The sequence below is a fragment of the Sander lucioperca genome, chromosome 15 (assembly GCF_008315115.2).
Source record: "Sander lucioperca isolate FBNREF2018 chromosome 15, SLUC_FBN_1.2, whole genome shotgun sequence".
Classification (NCBI taxonomy): domain Eukaryota; kingdom Metazoa; phylum Chordata; class Actinopteri; order Perciformes; family Percidae; genus Sander; species Sander lucioperca.
This window is the reverse complement of record NC_050187.1, coordinates 4,384,048-4,401,547: the sequence shown is the minus strand read 5'-3', so window position 1 is coordinate 4,401,547 and position 17,500 is coordinate 4,384,048. Positions and strand designations below refer to the sequence as shown.

The 17,500-nt window shown below is 41.4% G+C and overlaps 4 protein-coding genes and 2 long non-coding RNA genes across 7 annotated transcripts in view; 4 read left to right on the top strand and 2 right to left on the bottom strand.

The window, feature by feature from the left end:
- LOC116056242 (E3 ubiquitin-protein ligase TRIM39-like) overlaps positions 1 to 7,758 on the top strand; it is an 8,168-nt gene extending 410 nt beyond the window's left edge. Inside the window, exons 1-2 of the mRNA XM_031308399.2 lie at positions 1 to 1,044; positions 7,554 to 7,758. The exon at positions 1 to 1,044 is cut by the window's left edge and continues 410 nt beyond it. Coding sequence (XP_031164259.1) covers positions 1 to 1,044; positions 7,554 to 7,580 — 1,071 coding nt within the window. The 3' untranslated portion in view covers positions 7,581 to 7,758. The remainder of the gene's footprint in view (positions 1,045 to 7,553) is intronic.
- LOC116056236 (clathrin heavy chain linker domain-containing protein 1) overlaps positions 1 to 17,500 on the top strand; it is a 71,200-nt gene that overhangs the window by 13,097 nt on the left and 40,603 nt on the right. The gene's annotated exons all lie outside the window — the stretch shown is intronic.
- LOC118493190 lies at positions 822 to 7,477 on the bottom strand. The gene is made up of 3 exons (XR_004895169.1): positions 7,365 to 7,477; positions 4,441 to 4,445; positions 822 to 847 (listed from the first exon to the last, which is right to left on the bottom strand). It is a non-coding gene; the product is annotated as an uncharacterized LOC118493190 (long non-coding RNA).
- LOC118493191 overlaps positions 8,160 to 17,500 on the bottom strand; it is a 26,152-nt gene continuing 16,811 nt past the window's right edge. Inside the window, exon 3 of the long non-coding RNA XR_004895170.1 lies at positions 8,160 to 8,206. This is a non-coding gene — a long non-coding RNA (uncharacterized LOC118493191). The remainder of the gene's footprint in view (positions 8,207 to 17,500) is intronic.
- Positions 8,682 to 10,292, top strand: LOC116056248 (E3 ubiquitin-protein ligase TRIM39-like). Its single transcript, XM_031308409.1, has one exon. It carries the CDS (start codon positions 8,688 to 8,690, stop codon positions 10,074 to 10,076), a length of 1,389 nt encoding a protein of 462 aa, XP_031164269.1. The 5' UTR covers positions 8,682 to 8,687; the 3' UTR covers positions 10,077 to 10,292.
- Positions 14,172 to 17,500, top strand: part of LOC116056238 (E3 ubiquitin-protein ligase TRIM39-like) — a 4,390-nt gene continuing 1,061 nt past the window's right edge. Inside the window, exons 1-2 of the mRNA XM_031308394.2 lie at positions 14,172 to 14,238; positions 14,471 to 15,914. Coding sequence (XP_031164254.1) covers positions 14,478 to 15,872 — 1,395 coding nt within the window. The 5' untranslated portion in view covers positions 14,172 to 14,238; positions 14,471 to 14,477 and the 3' untranslated portion in view covers positions 15,873 to 15,914. The remainder of the gene's footprint in view (positions 14,239 to 14,470; positions 15,915 to 17,500) is intronic.

The following is a 17,500-nucleotide window of genomic DNA, read 5'->3' as shown; positions in this document are numbered from 1 at the left end:
CATTCAGAAAAACACTCCAACCACATAATCAGACCCATCGATGAAGCTGCACGACAACACAAGAAGAAACTCCAGGAAACTCTGGAGCCCTTAAAGGGGAAATTAAAGGTTTTTGAACAAGTTAAAGTGAAGTTTGATCAAACAGCAGAACACCTGAAGGTCCAGGCCCGACGCACAGAGATGCAGATTAAGGATCAGTTTAAGAAGCTTCACCAGTTTCTAGAAGAGGAAGAGGAGGCCAGGATGGCTGCACTGAGGGAGGAAGAGGAGCAGAAGAGTCAGAGGATGAAGGAGAAGATGGAGGCTCTGAGCAGAGAGATAGCAGCTCTTTCAGACACAGTCAGAGCCACAGAGGAGCAGCTGAGAGCTGAAGACGTCTCATTCCTGATCAACTACAAGGCTGCAGTGGAAAGAGTCCAGCAGCGCCCCCTGCTGGATGATCCACAGCTGCTCTCAGGAGCTCTGATAGACGAGGCCAAACACCTGGGCAACCTGAGCTTCAACATCTGGAACAAGATGAAGGACATGGTCTCCTACACTCCTCTGATCCTGGACCCAAACACTGCTTATCCAAAACTCATCCTGTCTGAAGATCTGACCAGTGTGAGACTAGGAGGAGAGAGACAGAAGCTTCCTGATAATCCAGAGAGGTTTGATTATCACCCCTCTGTCCTGGGCTCTGAGGGCTTTAACTCAGGGACTCACAGCTGGGACGTCAAAGTTGGAGACAGTACATACTGGATGCAGGGTGTGTTAGCAGAGTCTGTCCAAAGGAAGGGAGTCATACAGTCTGGATTATGGACTATGTTGTTCTTTAAAGGTGAATACTCAGCATGGTCTCCACCAGCTCCACCCACTGATCTCCCGTTTAAGAAGCAGCTCCAAAGGATCAGAGTGACTCTGGACTGGAACAGAGGAAAGCTGTCGTTCTCTGATCCTGATACTAACACACACATACACACCTTCACACACACTTTCACTGAGAGGGTGTTTCCATTCATTAGCACTGGGGATAAAGTCCCACTGAAGATATCACCACTGAAGGTTTGTGTGACAAAACAACGTGATAGCCACGTAGCATAGCGTGCGGAGTGCAAGCGTAGGGTTCGGTGGGAAAAAATTCTAAGGTTCAGCAGAAACCGAACCCCGTCAAAAAGCCCAATATTCAGCCGAATCCTGGATTCGGTGCATCCCTGATTTAGACATGACATAGTATCATCATTGTAACATTTATCTATCTTTTGATCATTTGCTATCTTTGATTTGTGTGTTTTTAATCTGATTATTTTGTTCTTGATTTGTTTTAAATGTTTATTTTTGGTTTCATTGATTTGATCGAGGTGTGTGTGGTGAACTCTGGGGAGGAAAGCTAAAATATTTATGTTTAACATTAAGTTTATGATAAAAAAAGATGAAATACTGAACTTATGTTTATTGAGATATTTGCTGTAAATGTCTGATGGGTATTCTTTTTTATTTTCGAATTAATTTTATGTAACAATTTGTATGAAGGCTGCAGCTTTGGAGGAAAACTGAGGTGATTATAATCCAAACTGCTGATCTAAGAACAGCCGCTGGTGCCACTTCTCGTGGGCGTTGAGTCCGATCCTTGAGCCGCACACTCGGCCGCAAACGGAGCAGCGGAAACCAGATGCCAAGGGGGTACCAGCCGCCCGCTGGTGTCTCTTGATACGCTTCACGGATTGTTGGTCTTGGTTGGTTTGGTGTATTTGAGAGACTGCAGTGGCACAAGTGACCTGCCAGGCTGATCTGTCGAGTGCCAGAGATTGCGTGAGGGGGATGTTCGCTGGAGTAGTCCTTAAAGTGCCGCTTTTGCATCCAGTGGAGCGCTTTGTGCCCATTAGTTGGCTGTAGAGGACTTGGCGGGGCAGGCGGTGTTCAGGCATGCGTATAGTGTGCCCTATCCAGCGCAGATGTTTTTTGGCCACAGCTGCTTCCATACAGATTGAATCAGTGTTGCTGAGGATGTCTTTATGGGGGATTCGATCTTCCCAGGACAAGCTGAGGATCTTCTGTAGGCAGCGGATATGGAAGGCCTCTAGGTTGATGATGTGCTGGTGGTATGTGACAAAACAACAGGTCTGATAGTCTTTAGTTTGAAGGGGGTGATAATAATAGTAAAAAACTGTTCACTTCGGAAGTTAATATTTGTCCATTTATCTATGTAGATGTATACATGTACGAGCAAATCTTCTGAAATAAATGCTCAAATACTGTAAGTCCAAACTTCATATTTGCAGCAGCAAACAGTAACGAGAAACAGCAGTTTTCTCCCTGACACAAGGAGAAAACTATGTTGGTGTAAAGACACACCAAATTACACAAAATCTTATTTTATGAGGCGGGGCTACAGGTGAGATTTGTGACATCACAGATAGATGGAAGCCAATACTGGTCCAATATTCAGTTTACACAAATATGATTTGGAAAACCCAAACACTGAGAATGGACTTGACAGTGAAGTATAAGACATCTTGTGTCCAGAAATGAAACTTGTGAAAAAATAAGCAAATTTGCATATTCCTTTATTCTGTAATGTTTAATGAGGGAGAGGGTGTGTGTACTTTTAATGTGTTAATTATATGTTGTTACATGTTGTATGCCTTGATACATGTGTGGAGGGGATCTTTAACATATTTTATTCCATTCTTTGTAACTGATCCATCACCAAAGCAACACATCATCATGCGTGTTTAGTTTCTCCGTCCTCCTATTCTGTCAGACAGTTGTTCTGTTTTTCCTGTGTTGTCCCTCTGCTCTCTGCCTGAATCCATGTAGCAGCTGGATCGTGGCAATATCACAAATCACAAGATCACATATCTCACAAAAATCCATCTCGTCAGGCTTCAAGTAATGTGTTTGTGTTGGAGCAGCAGTGAAGCCAACGTGGCAGCTACAGGTGTGGTTTAGGTGTGTGACAGCCGCGACTCTATAGCAGACATGATAGACCATCCAATCACCTGCCAGTGTTTATTTGAAAGGGCCCGCCCTCCTCAGATAGTTCTGTGGTAACCAGAAATGTGGCGCGTCAGGTCATGTGACTGCAGCAGTGTTACACTACCTGCGTCACAGCCGAGCTCATCTAAACAGCAGCTTATGAGAACATTGTTCTGTGACTAGTGAACATGTTGCCATTTAGACATGATGTGTCCTTCATCATTTTATTTAGCAGTGGGGGCAGGTCTGTCCGAACAACAACCCCCCCCCCTTGCTGCAACACAAACAAATATATTTATTCACTGCTATATACACACAATGAGGCATATTTTCAGTTGTGATTGAACTGTATTTTTTGAGGAACTATAGGGCACTCAACATCTACAACAGGTCTACCCTTGGAACGGATCCACCACGGTGACGTTTTTGGTGGAGCTGTTGGTTTAATAGTCGACTCGGAAGAAAGCGAACGTTTTGACTATAAACTCCATCAACACAACAGTATGTGGAGTTAAACTGGACGGGCCCAATAACCTCTGAATAGTTCTACTTGTTGTTAAATTGCAATGTGAGCGGCAGCCAACGGGTGGTGCATTATGTCGGCAAGATCATTTAAAAGGCAACCGCAACTACATTGTGCGTAGGGCTGCTCTTTGGAAAAAAATATAATCACGATTATTTCGGTCAATATTGAAATCACGATAATTGAACACGATTAATCGTTGACTGCTGGAAAATGTTTGCAATTATTGAACTTAAGAAAAGTTAAATAAATCAACAGTAAAAAAACACATTCAACTGTGAAATTTGCCTTAATTCTTTTCCTATTTAAACTTTTTTTCATTCTGAACACAAGAGAAAATAAGAGTTTACTTGCACACCGAAATGAGCTAAATAATAGTTTTTCTCGATTATTCTGTTTTTGTGATCATTGGGAGCCGAAATCATAATCGCGATTAAATTTCGATTAATTGCACAGCCCTAATTGTGCGTCTGCCCTGTTTCTGATACCGTGGAGGCAGAAATTTTGCCATGGCGGGCCGCCACTACAAAATCAACATAGAGGAAACACTGGACATGACTTAGTATCATCATTGTAACATTTTTCTATCTTTTGATCATTTGCTATCTTTGATTTGTGTGTTTTTATTCTGATTATTTTGTTCTTGATTTGTTTTAAATGTTTATTTTTGGTTTCATTGATTTGATCGAGGTGTGTGTGGTGAACTCTGGGGAGGAAAGCTAAAATATTAATGTTTAATTTTAAGTTTATGATAAAAAGATGAAATACTGAACTGAGATGTATTGAGATGTTTGCTGTAAATGTCTGATGGGTATTCTTTTTTGTTTTCTAATTAATTTTATGTAACAATTTGTATGAAGGCTGCAGCTTTTGAGGAAAACTGTGGTGATTATAATGCAAACTGATGATCTCAGAACAGATTTATGATCAACATTGATCAATAAAGAAAATCATAATACATCTTCTTAACCCTCCTGTTGTCCTCGGGTCAAATTTGACCCGTTTTTAAAAAGTTTCTATATCAGAAAATTTGGGTTTCTTTTAACCACATTGTCAAAAAAATTAAAAATACCCTGGATGGTTCTGTAAAATAAATGATCAGTTGACTACTTTCATTGAATTTGGGTGTTTTATTCAATTTTATAGCATTTTGGGGGGGAAATTATACAAGGACATTGAAAAAATGGACAAAATGTCTAAAAAAAATATTAAAAAAAGAACAAAAAAAACAACAAAAACTTGGAAAAAAATGACAAAAACATCGGGAAAAGTGAGAAAAAGTGTCGACCAATTTTAGTTTTAAATTTTGACCCAGAAAAACTAAAAGTTGCAGGTCGACGGGAAGACAACACAAGGGTTAAAGGACAATTCCAGCGCAAAATGAACCTAGGGGTTAATAACATGTGTACCGAGTCGACCGTTCTCTGGGATCTGTTTTCATGCTAATCTAATGTGTCTCTAGCTTGAAACAAGCTACAGCAAACCGCTGACTCTGCCAGTGTTCAGGGTTTCCAGCAGTAAATTGGAGCTTTAAGATTTTTCAGACAATTAATATCAGATTTCTGCATTTTCAGCAGCACTTTGAAATAGATTTCAGCTTTCAGCATTCACACCATTTCCTTTATGAATTGTATTTTCTAGTTATGTTTTCTGTGCAGTTTTGTTCCCACTTCCTCTAGCTGGGTGTTATGAACAATATCTGGATATACATAAATAAATACATACATACATACATACTGTACATACAGTACATACACACACATACATACATACATACATACACACATACATACATACATAAACACATACACATACACATACACATACATACATAAATACATACACAAATCTACTACTTCTGCATTATCCTGGGAACCAGATGAATCTGCAAGCTCTTGTTTTATTTGCTGGCAGATACGTCTCGTCCCACTCCCATTCAGCCGACCAAATCCTGGTCCGGCCAATCACAACCGTTCATCTAATATGGGGCGGGTTTGAGACAATGACTGAGAATTTGCAGATCCTTCACGCTTTTCACAAAATACGTGCTGTCGTCATTTTTGGCTCACCATCCCTCTTACTTGATAAAGAGGCATTTTCTAAAACAACCAAGATGGCTGCAGCTGATGTGGAACTTTCTGTTGAAGTAATAGTTTTCAATTCTGATGGCATCACTTTTTAATTTCAGCTGGAAATAGTTTCTGTTGTTGTGTGCTGCTTCTTGCAGCATGTTTCTGTATTTGCAGCTCATTGAACTCTCAGAGCCTCCGTACTCTCTGCCTTTCTGCTTTTTCACAATGTTCTGACTTCAACCCTTGTAACTTTTAGGAATATTTATCATCCGTTCCCTTTAAGATATATCAGCTGCCTGACAAAGCTCCACACCTTACATTACGTCATCTGAGACTAACCAGGTAAACCAGTTAGTTCCTGTTGAGTTGTCAGTGAGAAGAGACGCACCGACAGACAGACGGTAAGATTTACCTTTTATTACAAAGATGTGACTTTAACTGTGGGAGGACAGTTACAGGAAGGAGCTCTAAAGTACTGAAGAAGTGAAATACTTTAACTGTAATCTGCTGCAGACTGAAAAAAACACGTAGAGACTCAAAGTGAAAGTAACTGAGGCAACTTTCTGCTGCAGGGAGGGGCACACTGTGACACAACACCGTCTGCTGTGTTTTTATCTGCACTCAGAGACAAAATGGCTTCCATGTCAGAGGAGGATTTCTGCTGTTCTGTCTGTCATGAAGTCTTTAGAGATCCTGTTGTTCTGTCATGTAGCCACAGCTTCTGTAAAGACTGTCTGAAGAGCTGGTGGACAGAGAAACCAACACAGGAGTGTCCAGTTTGTAAGAGAAGATCTTCAAAGTCAGAACCACCTCGTAACCTGGAGTTAAAGAAGCTGTGTGAGAGTTTCTTACAGCAGAGAGATCAGAGAGCTTCAGAGGCTCTCTGCAGTCTGCACTCTGAGAAACTCAAACTCTTCTGTCTGGACCATCAGCAGCCAGTGTGTGTCGTCTGTCTACATTCAGAAAAACACTCCAACCACATAATCAGACCCATCGATGAAGCTGCACGACAACACAAGAAGAAACTCCAGGAAACTCTGGAGCCCTTAAAGGAGAAGATAAAGGTTTTTGAACAAGTTAAAGTGAAGTTTGATCAAACAGCAGAACACCTGAAGGTCCAGGCCCGACGCACAAAGACGCAGATTAAGGATCAGTTTAAGAAGCTTCACCAGTTTCTAGAAGAAGAAGAGGAGGCCAGGTTGGCTGCACTGAGGGAGGAAGAGGAGCAGAAGAGTCAGAGGATGAAGGAGAAGATGAAGGCTCTGAGCAGAGAGATAGCAGCTCTTTCAGACACAGTCAGAGCCACAGAGGAGCAGCTGAGAGCTGAAGACGTCTCATTCCTGATCAACTACAAGGCTGCAGTGGAAAGAGTCCAGCAGCGCCCCCTGCTGGATGATCCACAGCTGCTCTCAGGAGCTCTGATAGACGAGGCCAAACACCTGGGCAACCTGAGCTTCAACATCTGGAACAAGATGAAGGACATGGTCTCCTACACTCCTCTGATTCTGGACCCAAACACTGCTAATCCATATCTCATCCTGTCTGAATATCTGACCAGTGTGAGATTTGGAGGAGAGAGACAAAAGCTTCCTGATAATCCAGAGAGGATTGATTCTCACCTCTCTGTCCTGAGCTCTGAGGGCTTTAACTCAGGGACTCACAGCTGGGATGTTGAGGTTGGAGACAGTACAAACTGGCTACTGGGTGTGTTAGCAGAGTCTGTCCAAAGGAAGGGATTCATAAAGTCTGGATTATGGAGAATATGGTTCTATGAAGGTAAATACTCAGCAGTGTCTCCATTAGCTCCAGACACTGATCTCCCATTTAAGAAGCAGCTCCAGAGGATCAGAGTCACTCTGGACTGGAACAGAGGAAATCTGTCATTCTCTGATCCTGATACTAACACACACATACACACCTTCACACACACTTTCAGTGAGAGGCTGTTTCCATACTTTAACATTGGGGATAAAGTCCCACTGAAGATATTACCACTGAAGGTCTGTGTGACAAAACAACAGGTCTGATAGTCTTTAGTTTGAAGGGGGTGATAATAATAGTAAACAACTGTTCACTTCGTAAGTTAATATCTGTCCATCTATCTATGTAGATGTATACATGTACGAGCAAATCTTCTGAAATAAATGCTCAAATAAGTCCAAACTTTATATTTGCAGCAACAAACAGTAACAGGAAACGACAGTTTTCTCCCTGACACAAAGAGAAAACTATGTTGGTGTAAAAACACACCAAATGACATGATCAGAGCATGAAATCCTACCAAGATAGTACAAGAACTTACATGCATTACTAAAATAATTACATAACAAGTTAGAAATAATTTTATTTAAAGTCAAGAATGGGGTTTTTGTTCTTGTTCTTATATTTTAAATAATGTTGCGCTTCACTGTGTGTTTGACACTAGAAGGCTGTTTGTATGTCACGCACACACACACTCACACACGCACACACACACACACACACACACACACATACATACATACATACATACGCACGCACGCATGCACACACGCACGCATGCATGCATACATACATACATACATACATACACACATACACATACATATACATACACATACATACATGTCAGGCTACTGCGTAGACGCAGAGGGGTCTGCTGGGGTACGCACGACTATAAAACGGCCTTTTGTGTTGCTGTAGGCCTCAATCTGTGAATGAAGTGACTCACACTGAACAGACACTCCCACGAGTCTGTAAAGAGAGGCTGTTGTTTACCCAGCACTCACCACTCCTGCTGGTAGTCATGTTTATATCTAAACAACGCTCCGTCCTTTACCTTATATCACCTGAGACAAACCAGGAAACCAGTTAGTTCCTGTTGAGTTGTCAGTGAGAAGAGACGCACCGACAGACAGATGGTAAGATTTACCTTTTATTACAAAGCTGTGACTTTAACTGAGGGAGGACAGTTACAGGAAGGAGCTCTATAGTACTGAAGAAGTGAAATACTTTAACTGTAATCTGCTGCAGACTGAAAAAAAGACTCAAAGTGAATGTAACTGAGGCAACTTTCTGCAGCAGGGAGGGGCACACTGTGACACGACACCGTCTGCTGTATTTTTATATGAATTTTGAATTTATCTTGAGACAAAATGGCTTCCATGTCAGAGGAGGATTTCTGCTGTTCGGTCTGTCATGAAGTCTTTAGAGATCCTGTTGTTCTGTCATGTAGCCACAGCTTCTGTAAAGACTGTCTGAAGAGCTGGTGGACAGAGAAACCAACACAGGAGTGTCCAGTTTGTAAGAGAAGATCTTCAAAGTCAGAACCACCTCGTAACCTGGAGTTGAAGAAGCTGTGTGAGAGTTTCTTACAGCAGAGAGATCAGAGAGCTTCAGAGGCTCTCTGCAGTCTGCACTTTGAGAAACTCAAACTCTTCTGTCTGGACCATCAGCAGCCAGTGTGTCTCATCTGCAGAGATTCAGAAAAACACACCAACCACATAATCAGACCCATCGATGAAGCTGCACGACAACACAAGAAGAAACTCCAGGAAACTCTGGAACCCTTAAAGGAGAAGTTAAAGGTTTTTGAACAAGTTAAAGTGAAGTTTGATCTAACAGCAGAACACCTGAAGGTCCAGGCCCAATGTACAGAGACGCAGATTAAGGATCAGTTTAAGAAGCTTCACCAGTTTCTAGAAGAGGAAGAGGAGGCCAGGATGGCTGCACTGAGGGAGGAAGAGGAGCAGAAGAGTCAGAGGATGAAGGAGAAGATGGAGGCTCTGAGCAGAGAGATAGCAGCTCTTTCAGACACAGTCACAGCCACAGAGGAGCAGCTGAGAGCTGAAAACGTCTCATTCCTGATCAACTACAAGGCTGCAGTGGAACGAGTCCAGCAGCGCCCCCTGCTGGATGATCCACAGCTGCTCTCAGGAGCTCTGATAGATGAGGCCAAACACCTGGGCAACCTGAGCTTCAACATCTGGAAAAAGATGAAGGACATGGTCTCCTACACTTCTCTGATCCTGGACCCAAACACTGCTAATGCAGAACTGATCCTGTCTGAAGATCTGACCAGTGTGAGACTAGGAGAGAGACAGCAGCTTCCTGATAATCCAGAGAGGTTTGATTATCACCCCTCTGTCCTGGGCTCTGAGGGCTTTAACTCAGGGACTCACAGCTGGGACGTCAAGGTTGGAGACAATACAGACTGGGAACTGGGTGTGTTAGCAGAGTCTGTCCAGAGGAAGGGACTCATACAGTCTGGATTATGGATAATATTGTTCTCTGAAGGTAAATACTCAGCAGTGTTGCCATCAGCTCCAGACACTGATCTCCCATTTAAGAAGCAGCTCCAGAGGATCAGAGTGACTCTGGACTGGAACAGAGGAAATCTGTCATTCTCTGATCCTGATACTAACACACACATACACACCTTCACACACACTTTCACTGAGAGGCTGTTTCCATACTTTAGCACAGTTAAAGTCCCACTGAAGATATCACCACTGAAGGTCTATGTGACAAAACAACAGGTCTGATAGTCTTTAGTTTGAAGGTGGTGATAATAATAGTAAACAACTGTTCACTTCTTAAGTCAATATCTGTCCATCTATCTATGTAGATGTATACATGTACGAGCAAATCTTCTGAAATGAATGCTGAAATAAGTCCAAACTTTATATTTGCAGCAGCAAACAGTAACGGGAAACGGCAGTTTTCTCCCTGACACAAGGAGAAAACTATGTTGGTGTAAAGACACACCAAATGACATGATCAGAGCATGACATCCTACCAAGATAGTACAAGAACTTACATGCATTACTAAAATAATAACATAAAAAGTTAGAAATAATTTTATTTAAAGTCAAAAATGGGGTTTTCTCCTTGTTCTTATATTGTAATTACTGTTGTTACTGTTTGTGCAGAGTTGGACACTAAAAGGCTGTTTTCTCATCCAGTGATCACAGTGTAAAGTTTCTCTGTGCTAATTGAAAATCAGATTTTAAGAGGTGGGGCTATAGGTGAGATTTGTGACATCACAAATAGATGGAAGCCAATACTGGTCCAATATTCAGTTTACACAAATATGATTTGGAAAACACAAACACTGAGAATGGACTTGACAGTGAAGTATAAGACATCTTGTATCCAGAAATGAAACTTGTAAAAAATAAGCAAATTTGCATATTCCTTTATTCTGTAATGTTTAATGAGGGAGAGGGTGTGTGCACTTTGAATGTGTTAATTATATGTTGTTACATGTTGTCTACCTTAATACATGTGTGGAGGGGATCTTTAACATATTTAATTCCATTCTTTGTAACTGATACATCACCAAACACATCATCATGCGTGTTTAGTTTCTCCGTCCTCCTATTCTGTCAGTCAGTTTTTTTGTTTTTCCTGTGTTGTCCCTCTGCTCTCTGTCTGAATCCATGTAGCAGCTGGATCGTGGCAATATCACAAATCACAAGATCACATATCTCACAAAAATCCATCTTGTCAGGCTTCAAGTAATGTGTTTGTGTTGGAGCAGCAGTGAAGCCAACGTGGCAGCTACAGGTGTGGTTTAGGTGTGTGACAGCCGCGACTCTATAGCAGACATGATAGACCATCCAATCACCTGCCAGGGTTTATTTGAAAGTGCCCGCCCTTCTCAGATATTTCTGTGGCAACCAAAAATGTGGCGCGTCAGGTTATGTGACTGCAGCAGTGTTACACAACCTGCGTCACAGCCGAGCTCATCTAAACAGCAGGTTAGTAATAGTAGTAGTTATATAACTATATTGTCCCCGTGGGGCAGATGGGTTTGGAGCAGAGTCACAAGACACTTTATGACAGGACATCAGACATATGATACAATCAAATAGTCCCTACGTCAGACACAGACAGACATAACATGCAAAACATACATCACACACTACAATACACTCTACACCCTTGGGTATGACCAGGCCAGCTGGACATCTAGCTTATTTTGACTGATTTAAGACTTTTATGGCTTGTGGTACTAAACAGTCCCTCCAGAAAAACGTGATTATGCAATCGCATAATTCAATGCATAATTAGCCAAAGTCTGCATATTCATACGGGGGCCGCATTCTTTCAAATACACCGCACTTTCGCCGTATAAATTGTTGATTTCCGCGCAAAAATGCGGGGCTTGCATGATTTCATATTCCCCCCATTTCCGTTGCAAAAAAGTCACATATATATCTTAGCAGAAATTTAACAAATGTTGCGTTTACTTCACACAAGAGCAGCCATTTTCCCCTATTGCCATGGGAACATTATCAAGTGACGTAATTACGCGACGTGAACATCATCGAAAAGCTGCAAACCCCGCGATGAAGCCATGATGAAACCGCAATTTTTGCAAGTTCCCGCAATTTTTGCAAGTTCATGCATATTCCATCGCATTTTTTAACAAAACGTGGCGCATAATCAAGGATTTTTGCCCGCAACAATCACAAAAAAACTCCAGATTTTTCTGGAAGGACTGACTAAAGAGAATTTGGATCTGTTCTTGGTCAGAAGGGGTGGGCAGAAACGAGGCCTAGATGGCAGTAGTTTAACATGAGATGCCAGGGGGTGTGTGTTGTCACACACAACGTTATTGGCCTTTCTCACCAGTCTGTCTTTGTAAATGTGTTAAATGCTCGGTAGTGTTATCCCAAGTAACTTGCTGGCAGTTGTAACTGTTTTTCTGATTGTCTTTTTCTGTGACTCAGTAGCATTTCAGAACCAGCAGATAATACAGCAAGTTAAACAATTTCAATAAAATCAGTATAAAACATTTGGAGCATTTTTATTGACATTAAAAACCAACAGTTTCTTTAAAAAGTACGAGAACATTATGAGAACATTGTTCTGTGACTAGTGAACGTGTTGCCATTTAGACATGACATAGTATCATCATTGTAACATTTATCTATCTTTTGATCATTTGCTATCTTTGATTTGTGTGTTTTTATTCTGATTATTTTGTTCTTGATTTGTTTTAAATGTTTATTATTGATTTCATTGATTTGATCGAGGTGTGTGTGGTGAACTCTGGGGAGGAAAGCTAAAATATTTATGTTTAACATTAATTTTATGATAAAAAAGATGAAATACTGAACTTATGTTTATTGAGAGTTTGCTGTAAATGTCTGATGGGTATTCTTTTCTGTTTTCTAATTAATTTTATGTAACAATTTGTATGAAGGCTGCATCTTTTGAGGAAAACTGTGGTGATTATAATGCAAACTGCTGATCTCAGAACAGATTTATTATCAACATTGATCAATAAAGAAAATCATAATACATCTTCTTAACTCTCCTGTTGTCCTCGGGTCAAATTTGAACCGTTTTCAAAATGTTTCTATATCAGAAATTTTGGTTTTCATTTAACCAAATTGCCAAAGAAATAAAAGAATACTGTGGATGGTTCTGTAAAATAAATGATCAGTTCACTACTTTCACTGAATTTGGGTGTTTTATTCAGTTTTATAGCATTTTGGTGGGAAAATTATCCAAGAACACTGATAAAATGGACAAAATGTCTAAAAAAAATATTAAAAAAACAAAAACAAAAACGTCAAAAAACCAACAAAAACTTGGAAAAAAGTGAGAAAAAGTGTCGACCAATTTTAGTTTTAAATTTTGACCCAGAAAAACTAAAAGTTGCAGGTCGACGGGAAAACAACACAAGGCTTAAAGGACAATTCCAGCGCAAAATGACCCTAGGGGTTAATAACATATGTGTAGCGAGTCGACCGTTCTCTGGGATCTGTTTTCATGCTAATCTAATGCGTCTCTAGCTTGAAACAAGCTACTGCAAACTGCTGACTCTGCCAGTGTTCAGGGTTTCCTGCAGTAAATTGGAGCTTTAAGATTTTTCAGACAATTAATTTCAGATTTCTGCATTTTCAGCAGCACTTTGAAATTGATTTCAGCTTTCAGCTTTCACACACATTTCCTTCTGGAATTGTATTTTATAATTATGTTTTCTGTGCAGTTTTGTTCCCACTTCCTCTAGCTGGGTGTTATGGCCAAAATCTGGATATACATACATACATACATACATACATACATACATACATGCATGCATACATACACACACACACATACATGCATACATACATACATACATCCATACACACATACATACATATATACATACACACACATACATACATATACATACACACACTGACACACACACACACACACACACACTCCCTCACATCCTTACTTCCACGCTCACATGCACAGACACACACACACACACACACTCAGCAGGTCAAACAGAGGAGTCTTTAGCCTGTTTTACAGTGCTGTGGAGGCTCCACGCAGAGCTTTCACCGTAGCCTACGAGTCTATGAAGAGAGGCCGTCGTTTACCCAGCATCCTCTCTCACCATCTCTTCATGTGATCTCTCTCTGTTCACCTGCAGTATTCAGGAAATTAAGCTTTTTTTTTTTTAGATGTGAACAGATAAAACTACCCGCATCAGGAGAGAATGCAGCTTATCTTCCATCAGCGTTGTGGCTCTGCAGTCTTCACAATCCGGTTTTCAACCCTCGCCACTCCTGTTGGTAGTCGTGTTGATATCTAAACAACGCTCCGTCCTTTACCTTATATCATCTGAGACAAGCCAGGAAACCAGTTAGTTCCTGTTGAGTTGTCAGTGAGAAGAGACGCACCGACAGACAGACGGTAAGATTTACCTTTTATTACAAAGCTGTGACTTTAACTGAGGGAGGACAGTTACAGGAAGGAGCTCTAAAGTACTGAAGAAGTGAAATACTTTAGTGAATTTACTGTAATCTGCTGCAGACTGAAAAAAACACTCAAAGACTCAAAGTTAAAGTAATTGAGGCAACTTTCTGCAGCAGGGAGGGGCACACTGTGACACAACACCGTCTGCTGTGTTTTTATCTGCTCTCAGAGACAAAATGGCTTCTATGTCAGAGGAGGATTTCTGCTGTTCAGTCTGTCATGAAGTCTTTAGAGATCCTGTTCTTCTGTCATGTAGCCACAGCTTCTGTAAAGACTGTCTGAAGAGCTGGTGGACAGAGAAACCAACACAGGAGTGTCCAGTTTGTAAGAGAAGATCTTCAAAGTCAGAACCACCTCGTAACCTGGAGTTAAAGAAGCTGTGTGAGAGTTTCTTACAGCAGAGAGATCAGAGAGCTTCAGAGGCTCTCTGCAGTCTGCATTCTGAGAAAATCAAACTCTTCTGTCTGGACCATCAGCAGCCAGTGTGTCTCGTCTGTCTACATTCAGAAAAACACTCCAACCACATAATCAGACCCATCGATGAAGCTGCACGACAACACAAGAAGGAACTCCAGGAAACTCTGGAGCCCTTAAAGGAGAAGATAAAGGTTTTTGAACGAGTTAAAGTGAAGTTTGATCAAACAGCAGAACACCTGAAGGTCCAGGCCCAACGCACAGAGATGCAGATTAAGGATCAGTTTAAGAAGCTTCACCAGTTTCTAGAAGAGGAAGAGGAGGCCAGGATGGCTGCACTGAGGGAGGAAGAGGAGCAGAAGAGTCAGAGGATGAAGGAGAAGATGGAGGCTCTGAGCAGAGAGATAGCAGCTCTTTCAGACACAGTCAGAGCCACAGAGGATCAGCTGAGAGCTGAAGACGTCTCATTCCTGATCAACTACAAGGCTGCAGTGGAAAGAGTCCAGCAGCGCCCCCTGCTGGATGATCCACAGCTGCTCTCAGGAGCTCTGATAGACGAGGTCAAACACCTGGGCAACCTGAGCTTCAACATCTGGAACAAGATGAAGGACATGGTCTCCTACACTCCTCTGATTCTGGACCCAAACACTGCTCAACCATTACTCATCCTGTCTGAAGATCTGACCAGTGTGAGACGAGGAGGAGAGTATCAGCTGCTTCCTGATAATCCAGAGAGGATTGATTTTTATCGCTCTGTCCTGGGCTCTGAGGGCTTTAACTCAGGGACTCACAGCTGGGATGTCGAGGTTGGAGAGAGTACAAACTGTATGCTGGGTATGTTAGCAGAGTCTGTCCCAAGGAAGGAAGTTATACAGTCTGGCTTATGGACGATATGGTTCTATAAAAGTAAATACTCAGCGTGGTCTCCACCAGCTCCACATACTGATCTCCCGTTTAAGAAGCAGCTCCAAAGGATCAGAGTGACTCTGGACTGGAACAGAGGAAAGCTGTCATTCTCTGATCCCGATACTAACACACACATACACACCTTCACACACACTTTCACTGAGAGGGTGTTTCCATTCATTACCACTGGGGATAATGTCCCACTGAAGATATCACCACTGAAGGTCTGTGTGACAAAACAACAGGTCTGATAGTCTTTAGTTTGAAGGGGGTGATAATAATAGTAAATAACTGTTCACTTCGTAAGTTAATATCTGTCCATCTATCTATGTAGATGTATACATGTATGAGCAAATCTTCTGAAATAAATGCTCAAATACTGTAAGTCCAAACTTTATATTTGCAGCAGCAAACAGTAACGGGGAAAAGGCAGTTTTCTCCTTGACACAAGGAGAAAACTATGTTGGTGTAAAGACACACCAAATTACACGATCAGAGCATGAAATCCTACCAAGATATTACAAGAACCTACAAGCATTACTAAAATAATAACATAAAAAGTTAGAAATAATTTTATGTAAAGTCAAAAATGAGGTTTTCTCCTTGTTCTTATATTTTAATTAATGTTGCGCTTCACTGTGTAGAATAATGTCTGTGCAGAGTTTGACACAAGACGGCTATTTGTATGAAACACACACACAGACACACACACACACACACACACAGACACACACGCACGCACACACACGCACACACACACACACACACGCACACACACACACACACTAGAAGGCTGTTTTCTCATCCAGAGATCAAAGTGTAAAGTTTCTCTGTGCTAATTGAAAATCTTATTTTATGAGGCGGGGCTACAGGCGAGATTTGTGACATCACAAATAGATGGAAGCCAATACTGGTCCAATATTCAGTTTACACAAATATGATTTGGAAAACACAAATACTGAGAATGGACTTGACAGTGAAGTGTAAGACATCTTGTGTCCAGAAATGAAACTTGTAAAAAAATAAGCAAATTTGCATATTCCTTTATTCTGTAATGTTTAATGAGGGAGAGGGTATGTGCACTTTGAATGTGTTAATTATATGTTGTTACATGTTGTATGCCTTGATACATGTGTGGAGGGGATCTTTAACATATTTTATTCCATTCTTTGTAACTGATCCATCACCAAAGCAACACATCATCATGCGTGTTTAGTTTCTCTGTCCTCCTATTCTGTCAGACAGTTGTTCTGTTTTTCCTGTGTTGTCCCTCTGCCCTCTGCCTGAATCCATGTAGCAGCTGGATCGTGGCAATATCTCAAATCACGAGATCACATATCTCACAAAATCCATCTTGTCAGGCTTCAAGTAATGTGTTAGTGTTGGAGCAGCAGTGAAGCCAACGTGGCAGCTACAGGTGTGGTTTAGGTGTGTGACAGCCGCGACTCTATAGCAGACATGATAGACCATCCAATCACCTGCCACGGTTTATTTGAAAGTGCCCGCCCTCCTCAGATAGTTCTGTGGTAACCAGAAATGTGGTGCGTCAGGTCATGTGACTGCAGCAGTGTTACACAACCTGCGTCACAGCCGAGCTCATCTAAACAGCAGCTTCTGAGAACATTGTTCTGTGACTAGTGAATGTGTTGCCATTTAGACTAGGGATGCAGCAAATCCATCCTCAGTCCATTAACACAGTAAACACATTAATGAAGTAAACAGTGACTGTCCTTCCTTTGCCGTACCTGAAGTTGCTGCATTTTGGCTGCTGTCTGTAGATTCCTTCATGCACAACTCGTATTCTTTCGAATGTTTCATACCAAATGCTGTAACAGCGGTGATGTTGTGTATAGTTTAGGGTCCTCGCCACCACCAGACT

Coding starts and splice junctions, on each gene's coding strand:
- LOC116056248 (XM_031308409.1), top strand. CDS start 8,688: ATGGCTTCCATGTCAGAGGAGGATTTCTGCTGTTCGGTCTGTCATGAA.